General features: G+C 37.5%; 1 protein-coding gene across 4 annotated transcripts in view; it reads left to right on the top strand.

Moving 5' to 3' along the window:
* PCGF3 (polycomb group ring finger 3) overlaps nucleotides 1-14657 on the top strand; it is a 54255-nt gene extending 39598 nt beyond the window's left edge. For all 4 annotated transcript variants that reach the window (XM_040091060.1, XM_058424203.1, XM_058424204.1 and 1 more), the window contains 7 exons: nucleotides 1080-1176; nucleotides 4871-4926; nucleotides 5911-6021; nucleotides 6507-6595; nucleotides 8187-8324; nucleotides 10305-10385; nucleotides 11789-14657. In XM_040091060.1, the coding sequence (XP_039946994.1) occupies nucleotides 1080-1176; nucleotides 4871-4926; nucleotides 5911-6021; nucleotides 6507-6595; nucleotides 8187-8324; nucleotides 10305-10385; nucleotides 11789-11836 (620 nt within the window). In that variant the 3' untranslated portion in view covers nucleotides 11837-14657. The remainder of the gene's footprint in view (nucleotides 1-1079; nucleotides 1177-4870; nucleotides 4927-5910; nucleotides 6022-6506; nucleotides 6596-8186; nucleotides 8325-10304; nucleotides 10386-11788) is intronic.
* Nucleotides 14658-22324: the final 7667 nt, after the last annotated feature.

Genomic DNA, 22324 nt, shown 5'->3' with positions numbered 1-22324 from the left:
TTGGCATTCTGCTGGAACAAACTGCTGTGCAAGATGTGTGCTTAATGTGCATAGCTATGAGGCTTTGTCTAACCTTTGCACAAACAGTGCTGTCGTTCTGTGTGTAAATGGAAAGCACAATACAAAGTTATAATGCTTCATTTACTGTTACTTTATTTTTTTAATTAACCAGTGCTTATGTAACTGTACTGTCTTCTTGTTTGAGAGGTAGATGGCACTATAGTTATGGAAATCCTTTTTTTTTGTGTGATAAGTGAATTGATACCAAGACTACATGAACTAGTGCACATCAAGTAAACCTCCCTTCTTTTCTCCATACCCTTTTTTTTCAGTTGTAACATCAAGTGAGTGAGGATATAATGTCGTAGTGTATTTTATGAGTACTGTTTTGGGGCAGGACAGAGGAAAGTTGTGTATAAATAGTTTACTTTGGAAAAAGATGGGTGGTTGTGTGTGTGCATATAGAAATGTGCAGCTTAATAGTGAATGACTGCTTTAGCAACTCCTAGCAGGACATTTTACTGAGGGACTGTGTCAATATAATTTTTTTTCTGGTGGAAGTTTAGCTGTAGTGTACTCTGTGAAAGTTAGAAGTAAAGTAACACCCAGATATCCACTTTCCTGCTTTGGAATTTTATTTTTGTGTTGGCTTTATTGCCACCACACACATTTGTTCTATTTGTGGCCAAGGTTAAAGCAAATATGTTTTGTTTAGTATCTTAATGACAAAGAATTCTTGTAATGTCATCCATGCAAGCAGAATGTTGACCTGCGAGAAATCATTGTTCTAGTAAATTTCAAAGTGAAATTTTGTGTTGTATGCTGTGTTAAGAAGGCTTTTGATAGGTATGGATACTGTAATTCTAGTGCATCCCTTCCCTGTATCAAGAAAATTAATGAAACATACTGGAAACTGTATTCTGCATGATTAGACATCATGCACATATGATGTAAAAAAAATGAACTTCATGTAAATTTCAGTAATGTGCATTCTGTCGCTGTATAAAACCAGACATTTATTATGCTGCTTTTATATGCTACTTTTATTCTTTCTTAATTGTGAATGTCCTTGTTTCTAGTCTGTAGAAGCTGCCTAGTGAAATATTTGGAGGAAAACAACACCTGTCCAACCTGTAGGATTGTTATACATCAGAGCCACCCATTACAGTATATTGGGTAAGTATAAGAGCAGAAGTGCAAGTAGCTTCACTATGGACTGGTTCATCCCCTTTGATACAGTACAGCTTCTGCCAAAATTTTAATTCTTGCTTATCAGCATGTTCAACAGTTAGAAAGAAGTTTGAAGGAGATTGGGGAGGAGATACAGGATTAAACTTCTGCTGTGAATGTACAAGGCCTTATCATGGTAGCTTATTCCAGACTTAAAAACAAGCAAACTATACACTTAAATGTTCAATTTTTGTGTGATTTTTAAATGGGATTTAGTAATTTCTCATTTTTTTTATGCTTGGGTCATAAAATTTTTACATATGAAACATTTGTAGGAATTACACTTCTACAAAATTATCAAAAATTAGTCTCAGTTATGCTTTTCAGCATCTGACAGTAATGAGAGAAATAATTTTCAGCTTTATTGTTGAGTTAATCTTTCAAAGGTCTGCTTAGGTCATAGGAATAAGAATGGAATAAGAATGTCATAGAATCATCATAAAACGGTTTGGGTTGGAAGGCATCTTTGAGATCATCTAGTTCCAACTGCCCTACCATGGGCATGGACACCTTTCACCTGGCCCAGGTTTCTCAAAGTTCCATGCAGTCTGGACTGAACATTTCTGGGGGTGGGGTATGCACAGCCTCTCTGGGCAACCTCTTCCAGCCTTGCCACTCACTGAAAAATTTCTTCCTATTATCTAACCTACACCTGCCATCTTTTAGTTTTAAACCATTCCCCCTTGTCCTTATGACTATGTACCGATGTAAAAAGTCTGGTTCCAGCCTTCTTGTGGGTTCCCTGCATGTACTAGAAGGATGCTCTGAGGATTACCTGCAATCTTTGTTCTCCAAACTCTCCAACTCTCTCAGCTTGTCTTCATAGGAGAGGAGGTCCATCCCTCTCGTCATTTTCATGGCCCTCCTCTGGACTCACTCCAACTTCTTATTTATGGGCTTCAGAGCCGAAAGCAATGGTCTTTTGCAGGCAGAGTAGAAGGACAGAATTACCTGTTCCAATCTGCTGCCAAGTTTCTTTTGATGCAGTCCAGGATGCAGTTGTCTTTCTGCACTGCATGTGCACATTGCCAGGTCATGTTGATTTTCCTATTTGCTATTACCCCCAAGTTCTCCTCCTCAGAGCTGCTCTCAATCACTTCTCTTCCCAGCCTGTATTTGTGTTTGAGATTACCTCAACCCAGGTGCAAGATCTTGTACTTGGTCATATTGAACTTTGAGCTTCATGTGGACCCACCTCCTAAGTATTCCTTCCTTCCAGCGTGTCAACTGCCGCACACAACTTGCTGTCGCTGGCAAATTTGCTGAGGGTCCCCACGATCTCACTGTCACTAACAAAGATATTAAACAGCAATGGTCCCAGTACTGACCCCTGAGGTACCAGTCCTGTCCGGACTGGTCTCCTCTTGGATGTTAAACTATTGATCACAACTCTTTTGAGTGCAACCATTCAGCCAGTTCCTTATCCACCAAGTGCTGCATTAGTCAAATCCATGTCTCTCCAGTTAGGGACAAGGATGTTGTACAGAGCAGCATCAAATGCTTTGCACAAATCCAGGCAGATGCCATGGCTCACCCTTTCCTCATCCACTGTCTCTGTAACCTCATCATAGAAGACTACCAAATCTGTCAGACATGGTTTGTCCTTGGTGAAAACCATTGGCTGCTGCCAATCACCTCCTTATCTTCCATCTGCCTAGTCAAATTGCATTTTCACAAAGTGTTTTTAATGGTTTTTTTCCTCCTTTTCATGTCGGACAAGACATTATCTTTCTTTTCTTTGAGTGTTTTCATTTTACTGCGGTATAGTGACTTCTGTTGATGAAAATACATTATGATGATGTGTCTGCATTAGCTGTTGCATATTAAGTAGTGTTTTGTCTTCCATTATAAAGCTCTTGTGTTCATATAATTTTTCAATGTGCCTTTCTCTCTTCTATAACAACTTCTGAAGCAATGGTTATAGCAAATGAGTCTGATTGCGCTGTTACAAAAACCTGTCAATATTCCATACACACTTATATTGCTCAAGCTCATCCTCATTCAGGAGCCTGAAACTAAGTATGCTGTCTCCACATTTATATCACATACTGATAATATCCTATATGAGTGTATAATTAAAGGGACAGGTAGATGCAAATAGGCAAGAATGAATAAATGACATGTAAGACAACATGTTTGCTTTGGTTCAAAAACCTGTTTTTTGTGCAGAAAGGGACCAGGAAACAACATGATATTGAGAACAGCTAGAAGGCATTCGTAATTTGTTGTTGAATACACTTCAACTTAAATAAGCTGCTTGAACTAGTTGTAAAATATTGCCCCATCAAAACTGAAACAGACCAGCCTACTTTTGGATGTATTTACTTACCTTTCTAAAAAATAATTGACAGTCCAGAATTTCACAATGTGTTTGAAAATGGAGATTTAAACTCCTACTCGTCTCCATCTGAATAGAAAATAGGTAAACCAAATGTATCTCTTTGTTTACATTTTTAAATACTGTTAAATAGCATCATATAATCTCAAAATTCTTTGGGACCTTAAAGATAATTTGTAAGATCCAGCACCCAAATTGTCACCTTTGATGTAATGGTGATGTCTTAATTACATATTTTTGTTGAAATGTTTTTGGCAATGTGTTTGCAGTACATATCTGACACTTTATAATGCCAACCTGTACAAATGGTGAAAATAACATGAATTTAGGATCAGTGATATGAATTTAGGATCAGTGATATTCTGAATCTTGTTGTAGTGCTACTTAAAATATTGTCATTACTGTTTTTAAATGTCTTGATTTGTCACCATTTCTGTACTTCTGTACTGATCTCCACTGGTGTGGAGATCATGTCACGTGATGAGAAGCCCAGGACTACGCTAGTAAGCCTTTTCTGTTCAAGTCAGATGCAGGACTTGATACTGCAGACTCTTTCGGGCTTAATGACATAGCAGCAGCCAAGGCAGACACTTGAAATGCTTCTTTATGCTATTTCTTAATTGGAATTTAATGTAATATTTAATTTCTTTGAGACCATAACTTATTTTGGAGTAGAACAGGATTTTTCTAGGTGAGTCAGGGATTAAAGTTTAGAATCTTAACTGACCCTACTGTTCTGCTTGCAGGGGGATTTTTTTATTTGAGCCACACTACTTCTACAGGCTATTTAGCTACATAGTGTTTCTCACAGTTAAAAAGTTGTCTTTTAAGAACAAAGTAAAATTTAGTTGTTGTGGTCTTTTTTTGTGAACTGTTCTCATGCATTTTAGAAGAATCCTAGTAAAGATAACTAATCTAGAAATGTGAGAAATTAGTCTATAGGGGTGAGAAACAAGCTATCCTTGATGGTTTTGTAAAAAAATTAAGTTTGTCTGTAAGTTGGAAAAGAATTTTAGATTATTAGTGACATGTCTTGATGCAGAAGGACGTATTCAGTGAGGTGATTTCCTCCAAAGTGGAGTCTTTCTCAAACTTTCATTTACTTTCTTAGTCTGTACTTTTTCATAATTTGTTTTGTGTTGCTGTTCTTTCTGGTTTAATAGAAATACTGATTGAGAAGTAGAATTCTTCTTAGGTGAATTTAGAGAATTTTGCATATGGTTACTAGTGGAACTTTTTAAAGAGAAATGTTTTCATTCAAGATGGTGAACTTAAGCCTTTGCTTTTGTTTTTGCTTGCTAGTCATGACAGAACAATGCAAGATATTGTTTACAAACTTGTGCCAGGCCTCCAAGAAGGTAAGTTGCAGTGTGACCTTTTTAAAGGTCAGTTTTCGCCTACTTCTTTGATATTAAAAAAAAGTTTCAAGTGATGAAAAAGGGAGTGGGGGGGCACCTGAGAAAAAATATAGTGGAAAACCAGACTCCGTCACTTGTGTAATTTTTAGCAATTAATTTAATTTCATACCTGTACTAGCAGCGACTAGGTGTGGGTGTAGGGAGAGGCAACATGGGATGTTTCTTCCAAAAGTGGTATTATGTAAAGCAGAACATTCAGTTTTTGAATGTTACCATACCATAATTTTTTGTTAAATTGTGTACCTGTTGTGCAAGCTTTCTAGAATTCTCAGAGGTAAAATGCAATGCAGAACTGCTTTTCATTTCTGCTATTTTGAGAGTTCTTTCTTATCAGAAAGAAACAGGAATTTCCAATTCTTGTTTTCGTAACCCCCTTTGACACTAGATCTATTAAACTAAAGAAATACTTTATTAAAATTGCTCAGTGGGTTTCTTTTGTCTTAATGTATGTTAAAGCTTTAGTTTAAAGAAAGTATTTTAATGTATTTAAGATGCTTTTTAACCAGAGCATTTCCAAATATCAGTGTAATAAACAGATACTTCGAAGTAGATAAATAGATGCTTCAAAAATTATTTCTAAGATATTGAAAATCAGAACTATAAATAAAAGTTCAAAACCAGTGTTTTGACTGAAATATGGTCATATTCAAAATGGGGGATATTCAGAATTAGCTACTGTATTTTAAATTCCATCTTGTTCTAGCCATAATGGTATAGTGGTAATTCTACAGATAACTTTATGCTGTTGTAATTCTGGAAAATAAGATGAAGCATGACTTGATTCGGTATCAAAGATAGAAGACAGTAAATAATGACACCACCACCACTTGTTGGCAATCCTTAAATGGGAAGAGATTTGGAATAATTTCATAAATATTGCATTAGAACTTTATTACAGGGATTAATATTTGCAATTTTAAACAGCGGAAATGAAAAAGCAAAGGGAGTTTTATCACAAACTGGGCATGGAAGTTCCAGGGGACATCAAAGGAGAGACATGTTCTACAAAACAGCACCTAGATTCTCATCGAAATGGTAAATAGTCCATTATTTATTCTGTCTTTGGTGGGTGACAGCTAGTAAATTGATAAACAGATCTGTTGGAAGTATGTGCCCAGTGGGTATATTATGGTCACAATTGTTTCCTAACAGTGAGAAGTAGAGTCAGCATAGGATTGCTGCCTTGTCCCTTATTTGTGCACAGAATTTTTTTTTTAGCTGTTAATAACGTGTTGCTTGTGGCGGAGTCGGTCTCTGTAGTAGTGCCTACATGGGGACTGTGAAATTACCCAGCTTCTGGGCAGCTAGCAGCTGAATTCCATAGGTATTCTCCTCTTGGCTGTAAGTGTTGCTTGAGCTGATAAGCACAATTTGGGAATAGCAGAGCTTATTCTATACTGCAGTCCTGAAATGTGATGTTTTAATTGTATTAGCATTGTAAGCTGCTGCTGAGTATATCTGGCGTTTATAGAAAAAAATAATATATATGTATCCCATATATCTGGGTTTTTTTATCTAAGGTGAAACTAAAGCAGATGAAAATATAAATAAAGAAACTTCAGAGGAAAAACAGGAAGAAGATAATGACTACCACCGAAGTGATGAACAGGTGGGCTCATAAGGCATGCTCTAGTTTTATCTTGTGTTTCAGCTGTTGTTCTTTGGTAACTTTGATACTCTAACAGAGAAGAAAATAAGCTTCTTTCAAGCTACTTTTTCTGTTCTCTGATACAAACATGATGCAGTTTGGGCAATGCTTTTTTGTAAGCATGAGGTTTTACTTCAGGTTTTGGCAGGAATGGCGAATACATTCAAATCTTTATGCAAATGTCTTTATAGTTCTGACTGTTTATGAGTCTTCAAAATTTGCTGTCAAAACACATGCATGTAATTTTCCGCCTTCTACAGGAGTGTACCGCAGTATTACCATGATACATTGAGCTGAATGTGTTTGATAATTGCAAATTAAATCTCTGGCAGTGTTAACACATTCAGTGCAGGTAGTTTGGGGTGCAGTTGTGATGAGAGCTGCAGGTTGAGCTCTGGATGGGAGCCCGAGGCAGTAGGCCATGAACTGCCAACCCTTGGCACAGGAAAGAGCACAGGGACTTAGGGCACCAGGCTGGGGACTGGACGCTGAGACCCCCAGACTCTGGTGCTGTGAGGGTATAAATGCCCAGGGGTTTTCAACCCTTTGTTCAGGGTTCCTAACCAGAGGAAGCTGTTGTTACTCAGTTATTGCACCATTATTAAGCTATTTGAAGGACCTGGATGTCTGAAAATCTGCTATGGGAAAGCTGGGGTTGAGCTGGTAAGGAATCGTGGTCTGAATGTGAGTATGAGGGGTGTAGCTGTGAAAGGGCTTCAGTCCCAGCTCAGATGGTGTGAATGTGACTGCTGGAGTGGCTCCTGGATGGACAGACAGGGAAGCTTCCTTAATGGCACTATTCATAACTTATTATATATTTTGTTTTCAGCCTTTAATACTAAGTCAGTGTTAGCCCTATATCATAAAAGTATTATAAAAGCAGGGAAGCCCACTGTTCAGTTTTAAACACAAAGGCAAAAACTCCATTTGGGATAAACGAGCCATGCCTTTTATGTTTTCCAGTTATGTGTCTAGGTTTACTTTAAATAGGGTTAATTTTCAGTTGCCATGTGAGGGGACTTTCAAAGGGATTGTACTTGTTACTAGATCCTCCAAGTGCAATACAATTGTATAATCACAAAGAGTTTATATTGTAATGAGTAGCTGGATGGGAAAAGAAGTGAGAATTTGAAAAAATTATCATTATCATTTGTATTCATGCTTTTTAAACATGTTAAACTAATTAGCAGTTGCATTAACAGTAACAAATTATGTTAGAAGCAATCATTAAGAATTGGCAATGTTTTCCTACTGTTTTCTTTTGCTCTAGGTTTTAACATATGGTCATCTTAAGCTATTGACAGTCATGAATTTGCACTGAAGCAGCCTTGTTCCAACATCAAAAATTACTACTGGAATATTTTTGTCTTATTACATAACACTCAGCTTATGAGATCTTAGAAAATGTGGTTTTTTTAATAGGCATTTCAATTTACAGAATACTAGTACATACTTCACTTTATGGGATTAATAAAAACTGTATGTGGAATTCATAAGGGGGACTGCAGAAAATTGTTGCAGCCAACTCTCGATTGTTTGCCTTTTCCTGAAGGTAAGCATCTGCTTGGAGTGCAATAGCAGCAAACTGCGTGGGTTGAAACGAAAATGGATTCGTTGCTCTGCACAAGCAACAGTCTTGCACCTAAAGAAGTTCATTGCCAAAAAACTCAACCTTTCTTCTTTTAATGAGGTATATTTTAATTTTTTTAAAAAAGCTTACAGATATAAAACTTCAAAGGCGGGTGTTTGTTACTTTGCAAAATAATGTCTTTCATTCTGATTTTGTTTTCAGAAAACAGAAGCATACACTGCTTCCTGAATTATATGTTATATAGCAATTTTCTTGTCCTTTCTTGGGTCTGTACAAAACTTTCCACTTAGTTTGCAGTGCATCTTTTCATGTGCATTTATAAAGGCTAGAAGGCTTGGTTATTTGCTTCCACGTGTGTTGAAATGGACTCTGGCAAGGCGATTTGTTTGACAGGTTGTAGTTGAGTTTATCCTCAGTGTTTCAGGAAGTTTGCACTCTACAGGGGCCAAACAGAAACTAACACTTGAACACTGAAGCCCAGTTGAAGAGAAAGCACCACACATACTTTCTCTGCTTCCTCATGAAGCTCAATCTGAAGTTGCTGCCTACCACAACTAGAGTATTAATCAAATGCCTACTTTTTCCTTGTCTTTAAAGGGAATCATTGGAAGAATTTAACTTGAAAGATACAGAAGGAAAGGCAATACTTTGCACTTCTCCTAGCCCAGATTCAAAAATTTACAGTGGCAAACTATGAATGCAGCTCCTGTTTATCACCTGGCTGGATCTTGGTCACAGTTTCTGGACATCTCAGTTGACTGTCAGCTTGGCATCTCTCAATTCCATATTATGACACTGAGTCACTGAAATTCATTAAGGCATTTCATCCAAATCAAATCATCTGCTTTCCAGTCCAGTGTGTCAACACCTTGCCGCTCAAACTTGTCAACAGCCAATTTGCATCTCTATCACTTTTCCTTCATAGCTTTGTACAGTTCTAACTAACTCTCTCTGTCTTATGGTTCAAGTATATCCCCAAATGCTGCCAGTCTTCCTGAAACAAAACCATGTATCCTGTCTTGTCCTCAGCTGGCTCGGAGGTGGTTGACTCCTGGCTTTAGCCCAACTGCTGCATAGCTACAAGGATTGTTCAAAAGAAGTTTTTTTAATATATTCTTTTGGTATATATATATATATAATCCCTCCAATCCACTGTACCAATTTGTGACTTAAAAATATTTGGTTTCTACTGAAAGAAAAACTTTTCAGCAGTAACATAGAAGGAGAACTTGAGCTTGTGGTCACTTGGTTGCTTGATACTGACTATTCCAGGTTTGAGTTATTCCTATGTAAGTGGATTGCATGTACATTCAGGCCTTTCTAGGCTGTGGGCAAAGCATTTTAATATAAGCCACTTTATATTCCACCTTGGTGGAGCTTACTGTTTTCTTACATGTTCCCTGGTTTTAGTTCATGTTCAGATACCATTGTTGAGCTGATTAGTAGTCATATGATCCTCATGCTTTTATCTTGAGATAATACCCACTGTTTCACTTGTAATATCGAGATTTTTTTAAAACTGAGATAGAAAACAAAAAATATTTGTTGAGTATCTGTAAAACCCCTGTAAATATAGCATATGAGTATATGGCAGACAGTGTTTGTTTTTTTTTTTTTTTTTTTAAGAAGTCTATTCTTTTAACAATGTCAACTGGCTGGTGTTAAGTAAAAAGAAATTCATAGTATGCTAAATAGCAGCTTTCTTTGAGATTTCTCTCTCCTTGTTCATGTATTCAACCTTTTTAAAAGCATGTGAAGCTTTCAGGAAAGGACATTAGTACTTGTGAAATCTAGTGCTTGGGAAGATAAGTCAAGCAGTTAAGTTCATATATTGTATTGTATTAAGTTCATATACTGTATTTCCTAGGCAGGCATTGACATGGTCTTTCAGTACTTTATGTTGAGAGCAGATATTATCTTTTTGTTCCTTGTATGATTTTTGTCTGCAGGGTAACTGCAGGATTACCAGTTCCAGTATCTTCAGAGTGAAAATCTCTTTTCAAATGTGTAGTACTATGTGAAATGTGTTGTTTGATGTATTGGGTCCCAATGAATTAACTGTTACCTTTGTTTTGTCAGCTGGACATATTATGCAATGAAGAGATTCTTGGCAAGGACCACACGCTCAAGTTTGTAGTTGTTACTAGATGGAGATTTAAGGTATGACACAACAGTTCAATGTAAATCATGCAGTGGCCAAATAAAATGTTTATAAAATAGCAGTAATTTGGAACAATACTGCAGTATACCTTTATGAAAAGTACTTCTATAAATATCTACTATGACATCCTTAGGCACCAAGTATTTCTTTGTTTCCAGTAAATGAAGGAAAGGACAATTAAGTATTCATTGCAAGAGAAAAGGAAACACTGCATTAGCAGTCAAATTGTTATTAAGTCTGGCAGAGGAAGTAGAAGCTACAAAAATTATTTTTAACCCCTTCAGGCAGTAAGAATGAATAGTGAAACAGAACACTTAGGAGAGAAGTCAACACTGAACAGTTTTAGTATCCGTATACATGGAATTGTTGGAACAAGAAGTTTGTATTTGTAATGCAGCAACACATTCTGAGCATACAGTGTACACTGAAGTGAAATCACTTGGTGGCTTTGGATGCATATCTAGAAAAGGTCCACATGGGAGTAGAGAAGCATTTTTCTGTCTTGGAGTTAAAAAATAATTGACCTGTGTAAGAGTCACAGGATAAAGTCAGTGGTTGGTGTTAAAAATGCAGAGATGTCACAAATGCAATCCTGCTGAAATCTGTTTCATATGATGTTTCTGAATAACCTGAAAATGGATTTGAATAGTTCATTAACAGTGCAGTGACAGTATTGTCATTATTTAGGTTAGTGACAGATAGATAATAAAGTATTGGATTAAGTCTTTACATGTTCTGAGTGACAAACACCTGAAGTTGAATGTATGTATAGATAAAAGGATACAGTGAAAATGTTAGGGGTTTTCGATGTGGTGGAGAGAACCAAACAGGAACATATAATTGATGTACAATTCTGTACAGTCTACTCTTCATCTATGAGAGATTTGTGTGATTGTGAGTCATGTGGAAAGCAGAAGAGTAAACTGCCTTCTCAAGTGGAAGAGGTGGTGGATGTAAAATGAAACTGACACATGGAAGTCCAGAACAAACAAGCTGAAGTAATTGTTTTCATGAGACATAGGACTCCATGGTGCAGGATATTGTGATTGCTAGAAGTTTGCCTATTCATTAAAAAAAATCAAGGGATGCCTTCACAGAAGAGGAATCAAGTGAAGGCTATTAAATATTAAGTACCACATACTATAATGCTGCTTTCTAGTCCCTTACTTCAGGGAGTTTTCTAGGATAAACAGATCTGCTCCTGAGATAAAAGGGAAAGGGTTCTTTATCACTTGTTTGAGCCCTACAGGTGAAGTTGCACCTTGTCTTTGTCTTGGTGAATTTTTGACAGATCATATAGCTGCTCTCATCTTTAATTGAAGTTTATGACACAGAAGTTTTTCCTACTGAATAGATTAGTTCTGGATTTGTTACTTAACTTACTGGTATTTCTGTCTTGCAGAAAGCACCTCTACTGCTACATTATAGACCCAAAATGGACTTGCTGTAAGGGAACTTTATTGTCCTTCTGGACAGAGCTTTTTGCAGAGACTATCATCTGGCACCTTCTTAGTGCATCATTAATCACATGACACAAACCAGCTGAATAATTTTGGAAGACTGGAGGGCTTTCATAGTGGACTGTCCTGAATATTTCTTCTAGGGATGTGTTACCTAGACTTCCGGGCAGACAATATTTATACTTTTTTTTGTATGGAAGAAAGAAGTTTCAACTCAGCAAGACACTACCAGCATTAAGTTTACAGATACTGAAAACACTTCACAGTTCCATGTAGCTCAGCCTGATTTGTCTCTTACAGTTACACACAGAAAAAAAGTAGTGTTGTGGGGTGATATAAATATGTTGCTTTTGACACCAAGTTGCATTTAGTTACTTCTTGCATTCTAAATCTTTAAAAACTATATTTTTGCAAAGTGGTATTGTCTTATATAGTATGCCTGATTGCGTTGGCTTTATTCAAGTTATTCTGTAGAGCATTGAACATACCTGATAATACAGTGACTGGTAATAATTTATTATGCTGCATTGAAAACTTAAGAAGATCTGGGAAACCAATAAATTTGTCATTTTTTGCCCAGTTATTGTTCTCCCTCACCTTGTGTTTTAATAAAGTTTAGATACTTCTGTATACGTGTTAATTTGGTAAGACTAATAGAAATAATTTTAGTTGATTTTAATGTGCCGTGATATATATTTTGCTATGGTATGAATTGCACCATGTAATGATAAATACTCACAAGTGCTAGATTTGTGAATTTCTTAAGAAACAAGCATTTCTTATGTATTTGTGGCTTGCAGAAATCAGTTTTTAATTTAGAGAAAATTTGCTATCACTAGCTATTGAAACAGTGGCTCTGGGACAATTTTGGGAGTATTGCAGATTTTTCATTTCACTGAATAAAATTTCCTCAGATATTATGGGCAGCTTTAAATTTCTTTAGCTGTTTTCTTATGAAACCATAGCATTTTTCCTTACTGCAATTCCTAGCTTACATGGGGTGAGGAGGAAGGGGGAATCAAGACAAGATTATTTTAGCACCTTTTGGCCTTAACTAATAATTTTGCTTGCATCAGCCCTAATGGATGCAAGGTGATACACATTCATGTATGTGTGGGTACATACATCTATATACACATATTACTATGTATGTTACAGAAAGCACCCTCAACGGCACTTGGCAGGGCTCACTGCACTTTTTGTAAGGCTTTTTGAAATAATTGGCTTTAAAAAAAAAGTAGTTGAAAGTGATTTCTGCAAGTTATACCCACTATGTTTTGTCCATAGTATGATTGTAAGAACATTTGTCTGGCACAGGTGTGAAGTCACTGAAAACAGTGTATGCCCTAATACTGCCAGCTGGAAATAGTTAACCTGATTTTTGGAAGAGTTTTCCTGTCAGCTGAAAATGCTAGTTGCTATTCTTATTATTAAACCTTGTTTTGGTGGTGGGTTTTTTTCTTTTCTCTCTTTTTTGTTTTGTTTTGTTTTTGTGTTTTTGTTTTTGTTTTTTTGTTTTTTTTTTTAATGTTGTCTTTGGATAAGAAGCCCTGCTTCCTCTTGCTGTGCTCATCCGCTTCTTCTGCTGGAAAGTGTTACTTGGTTACCAGAAGCTGATACTGCAAGAGATTAATCTAAGCATTTTAAATATTCTTCCTCCTGAGTTCTCAAAGTGCTGCATTCCTCAGCACATTTCCCTTAATTTCCCTCCCTGGAGTCTTCAGTTCTCCTTTCCCAGCTTTGCTGCTGTTTGTGCTTACCTTTGACAAAAGAGCTCCTTATTTTTGATTACAGCCACAGATGTGAGTAGGAAGGAAATAAAAAAAAAAATAAAATTATTTGAGCAGAGAATGAGAGGGAACCTCCTGAATTGTGAAGTTGGAAAGGAGAGCCGTACAAAGGCCAGAACATGATGCTGTCCTCGCAGGTGAAAGTCTTAAGATAGCTGCATTTGAATGTTTAAGTTATGCAGAGCTCCACATCTTATTCTTGTGTGACGTTGTGTGTGTGCATGTCTGTGATTCATGGAATCAAATTTGGTTCTGATTTTGTCTTGCTGCTGGTGTATTTTCAGCTTTTTCTCTGTGTTTAGCATTACTTCATCTGGCAGAAAAGAACAAATGACATCATGTATTTATAATTTTTAAAACTTTCCATGAAAGCAGTGAATGCAGGTGATATGGATGTGTACACAAGCTGACATACTGGGCCTCTCTGGAGCTGTTTTTTACGTGGTTGTTACTGTTGTAGTGTAAATAAGAGGCTGGCTTTGCCACTGAAGCACTGAGAATATGGACATGACTGTAAGGGTCCTCATTCTGTGCACCCAGAGTATACACACAGTGGCTGTACCTGATGTAGACATAAAACTAAAGCTGCCAGACAGCATTCTGATTAACCACCTTAATCAGAATATATATTATATACACACACACAAATTAAAAATATACACACATAAATGAGATCTGTCTACCTCAAGTGTGTGTACTGCAGAAAACTTTTGTATGACTAGATATTGACGCAGTGCTATTAAACTACATTGGCATTTCATTACTTCCTTGTGTACTTGAGCAACTGAGAAATTAATTACAAACACACAAATTGAGAAGCCTTTCAAATATATCTCTTGCTGTAACGACTTACAGTACAAAACTTTTAAGTTTATAACCATCTTTAGAATCACTTGAATTTGTTATGGTGCTATCAGTATATAGAAAACTCTGTTTATATGGATACATAAATTCAAGCCAGTATTAATACCTATAGCTGGGGTTTTTGCTTGTAATTGTGTGTAACTGCTTTTGCAATGTGTTTAATAAAAATGAACCATTAAAAAAAAAACAAAAAAAGTAAAAAAAAAAAAAAAAAAAAATAAAAAAAAAAAAAAGAGACAAAAAAAAAAAGCGCAAAGAAAACCAAACAAAAAACCCCCAAACCAACAAAAACTCCAAAATTACTCAGTTGTTTTTCTGAATCACATGTGATAACATCTTCACTACAAAAATTGCTCTTGGGAGTGGTGTGACTGTGTCTGTACTATATTAGTCTCACTAAAAGACTACAATGTCGAGCAAGGTCTTCTTTGGGTCAGAGACTTGTTTAATTTCTGTGACACTTAAGAGACAATTTATATCAAGATTATATTGGGTAAAGTAACCCTCATACTGTTCAAAGTTGAACTAAAATTTGGACTCGGCCATAGATATTTCTTAGTCCTGGTGAGATCATAGTAGTTTATTTTGGCTTTTGTGAAGATGCCATTACTGTGAAGTAGTTTTTACAATTTCTTACGCTGGTAAATAGTTGCAGTAAGGAAGTATCTTGTTGCATTATCCTCAGCAGCAGTGAGACCGATGAATCACCTGGGCGTAGAGTCTCATTAAATATACTTACATTAAAAATAAAGAATTCAGATAGAGTATATAATATTAAATTTAAATAAGATTTGGGGGTTTAAATATTAACTTTATAAAATTATTTATTCTATTTTAAGCCTTCTGTCTTATTTTACCATCCAAGTATTTTTGGTTTCCATGGTCCAGCTTTATTTACGGGCATATAAAATGAAATTTTAACATGTTTTTACAAGCTTCTTCCTTTTACATTGAGTTTGAGTAGCTTTCATTTGTATGTTTTTGTTTCGTATGAATAAGGAGCATTACTTATGCTTTTGTGCAATAGGTTTGAAACATGCATTTATTAGGCTTATGTTTAAATTGTAAATGTAGCATCTACTTACCATTACATTTAAAAGGAATGTAGATGGCTTTTCTCACTTGTTCAAATGGAGTTTTATTTGAGGCTGTTACTTGGGGGTGGGCGTGTGTGTTTTATGCTTTGTACCATTTTTTATTTTAAGAGTGAAATGGGGGATTTAAAATGTCTGTAAGTACAAGAACTATCTGTCAGCAATATTTTAAAATAAACGATCTTGCAAGAAACCTTAATGTGAATTGTGGAAGCAATCGACAAGACTTGCAGCCTATCTGAAAATGTTTTGTGCCATTGTTAGGTCTGGTATATTTGTGTACCATCACACCTGGGAATATTTTTTCTACTCGTTGTGCAATAGTATACACAACACTGTCACTCAGGAGATATGGGACCATAAAAAATATCAGACTACAACTGTGATGGTGCTATTTTTTTCAATAGGCTATGAGCCTTTGAAAGCTTATCTGGCTCTTATTGTCTTTATAACAACACAGTCCTAGGGGATTTACAGATTTTTTTTTCTACTAGATGATAAATATAACTTGCTATTTTACAGCATTCTGCATATTACATTGAGATAAATATAATAGGAAAAAGCCACCCAGTCTGTACATCAGTGAGATGAATCTTAGGTACACATTTTGTACAGAAGGCTTTACTGAACAGAAAAACCAAGTTTCTGCTTTTCCTCAGGTAATCACTCCAGTTTGGATGTTTCACTGAAAATATTAATGCAACTTCAGTTAGTCTGCCTAAAGTTGGTAACAGGGAAAGAAATTGTTCCCACATGTGTCTCCCTGCATACAATATAATTAGTTATTATTTGGGTCTTGAGATCTGTTTTTGAAGAAAAAGCTGCAGAGAACAACATTAAAGAACATGGAACAATGCTTCAGTCTCTGCTCTAATCAAAACTTGAAGTCAGGACAAAAATTACTTAGGAACTTGGGTCTTGTGGCAAGTCAATAGGTAAAGTTTTACTGGTTTATTTGTATATAAATTAAAGATATGACTCTACTATTTGCGCTATACTTTATCCTGTTTAGAGTTTTTTGGAAATCTTTGAAGCCACAATGACCTGTCCATGTCCTGCTGGTAGGGTAGGAACCAAATGTCCAATTCTATGAACATTTTCATTGGTGACTTTGCTAATAATCTGGATGGTGCCACAATAAGTAGTGGGATCATTCATTCAAACAAAGGTATGGCTGAAGGAAGAACTCCTCATTTTTGAATACTGATATTCCGCTATTTTTATTATTTCTGTTTGAAACTGAAAGTATTGGTTTGATGGAATCCTTAATTCAAGTGACTTATGTGGACAAAAGGAAAGTTTGTTCTTTCCTTCTGCAAACAGGATAATTTTGCAGTTAAGGGACAATTAGCCAGTGCAACCACTAAGCCTTTTATCCTCATATGTGGTGTAATAAAGATTCTGGAAATGTCAGAGTGTAAAACCATATTTTTGGCTTAGCTTCGTTTAAAAGTTTACAAATTTTTATGCTTTGTGTTGCTGTGTAATTTCTGTACTACTGGTGGCTAGTTTTGTCTGAATAAGCCTTTTGGGGATTAATGCTTAATGTTTTGATTTTATGATAGTGAAGCTTGTATCCAGTGTTTTGCCAATGAATATTATATGCTTGTTAATAAAAGCAGAGAAACTAACTGAAATGCTGTGAGGCTGGAAGTTTTTGTCCCCTTTTCTCCCAGGAACATAAGGAACTAGCAGTCATCATAGTACTGAATAAATGCAGTGTGACTGAAACAGAGATGGTGGGACATTGCATTGTCATAAAATGTGCCTTTTACTCAAAACACAAGGATGGCCTAAAGTATTACTCCACTGGCAGTATGTCTGTGACAAGTATGTGTCAAGTAACTGCCAGACAGGAAATTAAAATTCCTGGAGGGTGGTTGTAAACAGCTGGGGGTTGGTCTCTTTCTCCAGGCAGCAGCTGACAGAATGAGAGGACACATTCTCAGGCTCTGCCCAAGGGAAATATAGGTTGGATATTAGGAAAAAGTTTTTCATGGAAAGAGTGATAAGGTACTGGAGTAGTCTGCCCGGGGAAGTGGTGGAGTTGCCATCCCTGGATGTGTTTAAAAAAAGACTGGGTGTGGCACTTGATGCCATGATCTAGTTGAGGTGTTAGGGTATGTGTTGGACTCCGTGATCTTGAAGGTCTCTTCCAACGTACACATTCTGTGGTTCTGTGAAATGGCTTCAGTCACCAAGAGGGAAAACAGCATTATCCTGGTGCCATTATGTACCTGGATTGAAAGGTACTTACCTGACCGGTATGTGTTCCTTTCAACCATGCCCTTACAAATGACTGTTTGAGAGAATACATTAACAATGCAGAACCGATGTCACAGTAGTTGAATTCCTTGCAGCATCTACATGCAGTAATGCAGGTGTATAGCTTGTGAACCGCTCTACGTGCCGAGAGGGCAGCACCTGTATTTATGCTTTTGGTTTGTTAGGAAGTTTTAGTCATATGCTTATTTCTTATTCGCACTAAGATTACCCATGCATAATTATCCTGAGGAAATTAGGCATTTGCCACTTACTAGCTTCATTTAAATATCAGTATGAGAGACTAACTGCATAAAAGTCCCCTTGCCTGTGTATAGTCACTTAAAAGTGAATCAAAATTAGCACTAATTCAGCAAGTGTTACATTTTGTAAGTCTTCCATGACTTAATTGTAAGTGGTTCTAATAATTACCTGAACTCTGTGCTACTGTTTGCTGCCATCTGTCTGTGAAGCAACCAGTGATGGCCTGTCTCCCTTCATTTTCTGAACGTGGTGTTATTCTAACAAATAAAGACTTAAACCTTTTCCTAGTTGACTGAAGTTCCCAAACATCACAAAAAGAAATTGTGCTAACTGTGTTCACTAGCCCAGAAAGCATAAACCTACCCTGCAGCCAGTAGGAGCTAGCTACATTTTTTTTCCCAGAGGTAATAAAATATGAAAATGTTTTTACTGGTATTTCTTATTTTATAAGAAACTGATATTTTCTTACTTTGCTGATTGACAATTCTGCTATAAAAGATCATTGCTTTGAGTGGAATACCTCTTTTTTTTTCAGTAACTTCTTCCTTGGGATTAAATCTGTTAAAAAAAAAAATCCATATCAATTGAATATGTGCATTTAAGATAGAAAAATTCAGCTGTTTAAACCCGTGTGTAGACATAGTCACTCAGGATTTAATTGGTCTCAACTCAAGTTAGGCTTAATCCAGTGCCACATATGAATAGAGGTATTCTGCAGTGCAAATCTCTACATACCTCTGTAACAAGTCATTGCGTGTCTTTGATTTCCAATATCATCCTCGTTTAGCTTTTTATGTTCTTGATTTTTTTAGGCTTCCATTTGATTAGTTTTTCTTTGAGAAAGTCAAGCAATGATCTGGTGTTAGTGGAGAAAAAGGTTTACAAGAGTAGTCTGAGAGATTTGACTACTACGAGGAAGATGTCCACATTTGTATAAATATGTCTAGTCTTTCACATGGCAATATGCTTGCATTTGTCACTATGCAGAGGTGTTTTACTGAAGGGTTTGAATTGGACATGTCTGTGCTTTGTGTGTTTTATGTAGTGATTACATGTTGATAAAATAGTGGTTACATGCAAATAAGAACAGAACAAAAATGAAAGCCATTGGCTTCAGTACGAAGACTGATTGGGTGGTTTCCATGAGGAGATGCTGTCCTTAAAGCCTTGCCTGTTGTTTTCTGCCCCTGTTTGTATGTTGTAATTGTTTCTTCACACTGCTGAAGAAAGGGAAACTTCGTTCTCATGAAATTCTTTAAGGCTACTTGTTTGTTCGTTTCTCTTTTTATGCAGTTCACTGTCCCTTTCCTGAATCCTAGTTCCAAGAGAACACAAATTTGATTCTGGGTGCTCTAAGGCTGCGCCATGTGACAGTTTCCATTGCACTTGGGAACAGTTGCTGATTACTGATGCAGAAAATAATGTCTCTACTTCTGGTCTTTTCTACTGGTTCTCAGCAGGGTGCAGAGCAGAAGTTCTGCTTTGGTGTATTTTGTAATACAATGTATTGTCCAAATGCTTCTGTTTTCCCATTTAAGCAATGCCTTTATAACCATCTGCAATGGCTTGTATTAGCATTACTTGGATTATTGTTTAAATGTATTTTGCTGTTTTCCAGAAGTGCCTGGAAAGAGACCAGTACACTAGTAAATCTGGATGTCAGGTAGAATGTATCCCGTGGGCCTGCTCTCACACTTCTGGAGAAGATTCCTTTCTCCATGTCAGTGTTATGGACTGCAACACCTGAGACTAGATGATTTCAACAGAAATGCTCAGCCTTGGGGGTCTCTCTAGATTTTATTGCAGCCATTGCAGTGGGCATTGCTTAAAAATGGTCAATGCTGATTTGAAAAACAATGAGTTGTTTCTGGATCGTCTGCCACTGGCACCTCAACAGATCCTGTTTGTTGTGGCTCAAGAGATAACAGGCTTCACTAGCACCTCAACAGATCCTGTTTGTTGTGACTCAAGAGAAAACAGGCTTCTCATTTTGATGACTGTCTCCTCTTTCCCTAGAAAACAAGCACTCCCAAGTCTGTGCATTCTGATATGACAGGGTCTGCTTCACTATTTCTCTCTTCAAGAGCTTTTCTGAGATTAGAATATCCTTTACCGACAAGGTTGTCTATTCAGGCTCACAGTCTTGCAAGTAACTCTGCCAGTTTTAATCAGAATGGCTGGAGGCTAAAGAGGTGCAAGGAGTTAGTTGCTCACCTGGCTGGGATGGGCAGCTGGGATACATCACATTGCCTTAATGAAAGTTTGCAGGTCTGAGATACTAGAAGGGTCCCACCTTCAGCATTTTCCATAGCTAATTGGTATCTTGGTATTGTTTGTCTGATCTCTGAGGGTCCTTCTTAAGAAAGTGTGCTCTCAACTTGCCTTGGGCCTTATTTTCTTGTTTCACTGCCTTTGTTGCTGCAGCGTGGGAGCTGTCCCTGCTGGATATGACAAGGCCTCATCTCTCCATCTTTCCCTGTTCAGTTACTCTGATCTGTGGCCCATTTGATGTTGCACATCATGTTGTAAGTGGTGCTGGTGAAAGCTTCCTGCTTCATGCTAGGAGCAGGAGTCAGTTCTGTTGGTGCTGTTACAATCCACCCGCACCATGGAGGAGCAAAGAAAACTGTGAATAAAGCAGGACGAACTCAAAGGTTCAATTATTCCCAGAAACAAGAATAAAACCAAAACGAGGTTAAACACTGATACCAATGAATTTGATAAATTTTACTTAACAGTAAGAGAGGCAAAGAGAAAGAAGAGAAAAGTAGAAAAAGCTACAATTACTTAAAAAATTATGCTATAGCTTACCACCACACTGTTGTTACCTTTTTTTTGCCACTCCTATCAGGCTGGGGTAAAGCAGTTTGTGCCTTTTTTTCTTATTTTCTGCCATTTGAAGCATCTTATCTGCCCTCTCCAATCTCAAGAGCAGCTTAGCTGGAAAGCAGCCGCCCATCCCCCGAAATGCAGGTGCGATGCCTGATCCCTGTGGTCAAGCCTCAGTACACTCGCATCACCGAAGTACATCTCATCACTGAAGGCAGGGGCAGGGAGATGGGAGGTTTCCACAACTCACTCAAGACTTCGATCCAAGGAAGAAGGATTGGAGGGTTCTTCTCAAGGTGGCAGCGTCAGCTCCTGGAGGCCTGGCTCCTGGACACCTTGGGATGTCTCACAGCAGGCGGTAGTGGGTGGGGGAAGGCAAAGGTCAGAGATTCTGCCCTTCTCTTCTCCACACTTTTGAACAGGTTTTGCCTTTTTTTAAAGGCCTCAAGCCAGGCTGCTCACAATCTATCCTGCACATAGTTTTCAGGCATTCAAAAGAGATTTTTGTAAGCAGATGTAATGATGAAGCACTTTTAACAATATCAAGCATGCCTATTTTTTTCTTTTTATCAGGTTCTGCAGACACAGGTACTCATAATGTTAAAAATTATCTACTTTTTTCTGGATTTTGTATTAGGGTTGGAGAGGAGGCTGATTTTATTACTAATGAATCATTATCCATAATTCATGGAAGAGGTAAGAACTGTGTGTTGCCCAACACAGTAAATGCCTGCAACATATAAAATGTAGTTGTTGTGGCTGTGGATCTGAGAGGACAGCCACTGTTACCGATGATAGATTTAATTTGAAGTCAAAGAACGTAATGGAATTCTACAGGAGATTCTGAAGGTCATCAGGAAGGGTGAGCTGACTGTGAAACAGTGAAGTCTGTGCTTAGACAACAAAAGAAATATGGGCTTCACAGGGGTTACTTGTGATGTCTGAGAAGTCTACACACCTCTGAGTGCTGTGTAATTGGAAAAGAACACAATGGAAAGGAGAGATGAGTTGGGACATGCCTGTTCCAGTACATGAGGTTGCTTTGGATTTTGTGTCGTGTACCACTTAATGTCTTGTTGCATATTGGAGGTGCTGGGTGTGTGCCCCTGCACACTTCCTGGTGACCCAACAGCCCTAGTGCAGAAGCTGTGCAAGGAGGCCCTTACTGAGTCCTGTGGCTGTAAGGGAGTGAGGTCTTTGGTTAGAAAGGGGGCTCTGAGGTGGCCAGTCACAGCTGCAATGGGGCTCGGGGGCGGGGGGGTGGCGCTGGGGTCAGGGTTGGGGGGAAGAAACTGTGTCCTGGGGGGTTCCAGGGTCCTTGGATCGCCTCTGAGGTGGCCAGTGGGAGAGGTAAGCCCTGGAAGTAGCAAGAAGG

Source organism: Hirundo rustica, chromosome Z, assembly GCF_015227805.2.
Source record: "Hirundo rustica isolate bHirRus1 chromosome Z, bHirRus1.pri.v3, whole genome shotgun sequence".
NCBI lineage: Eukaryota > Metazoa > Chordata > Aves > Passeriformes > Hirundinidae > Hirundo > Hirundo rustica.
This window is presented reverse-complemented; position numbering and strand designations above follow the sequence as displayed.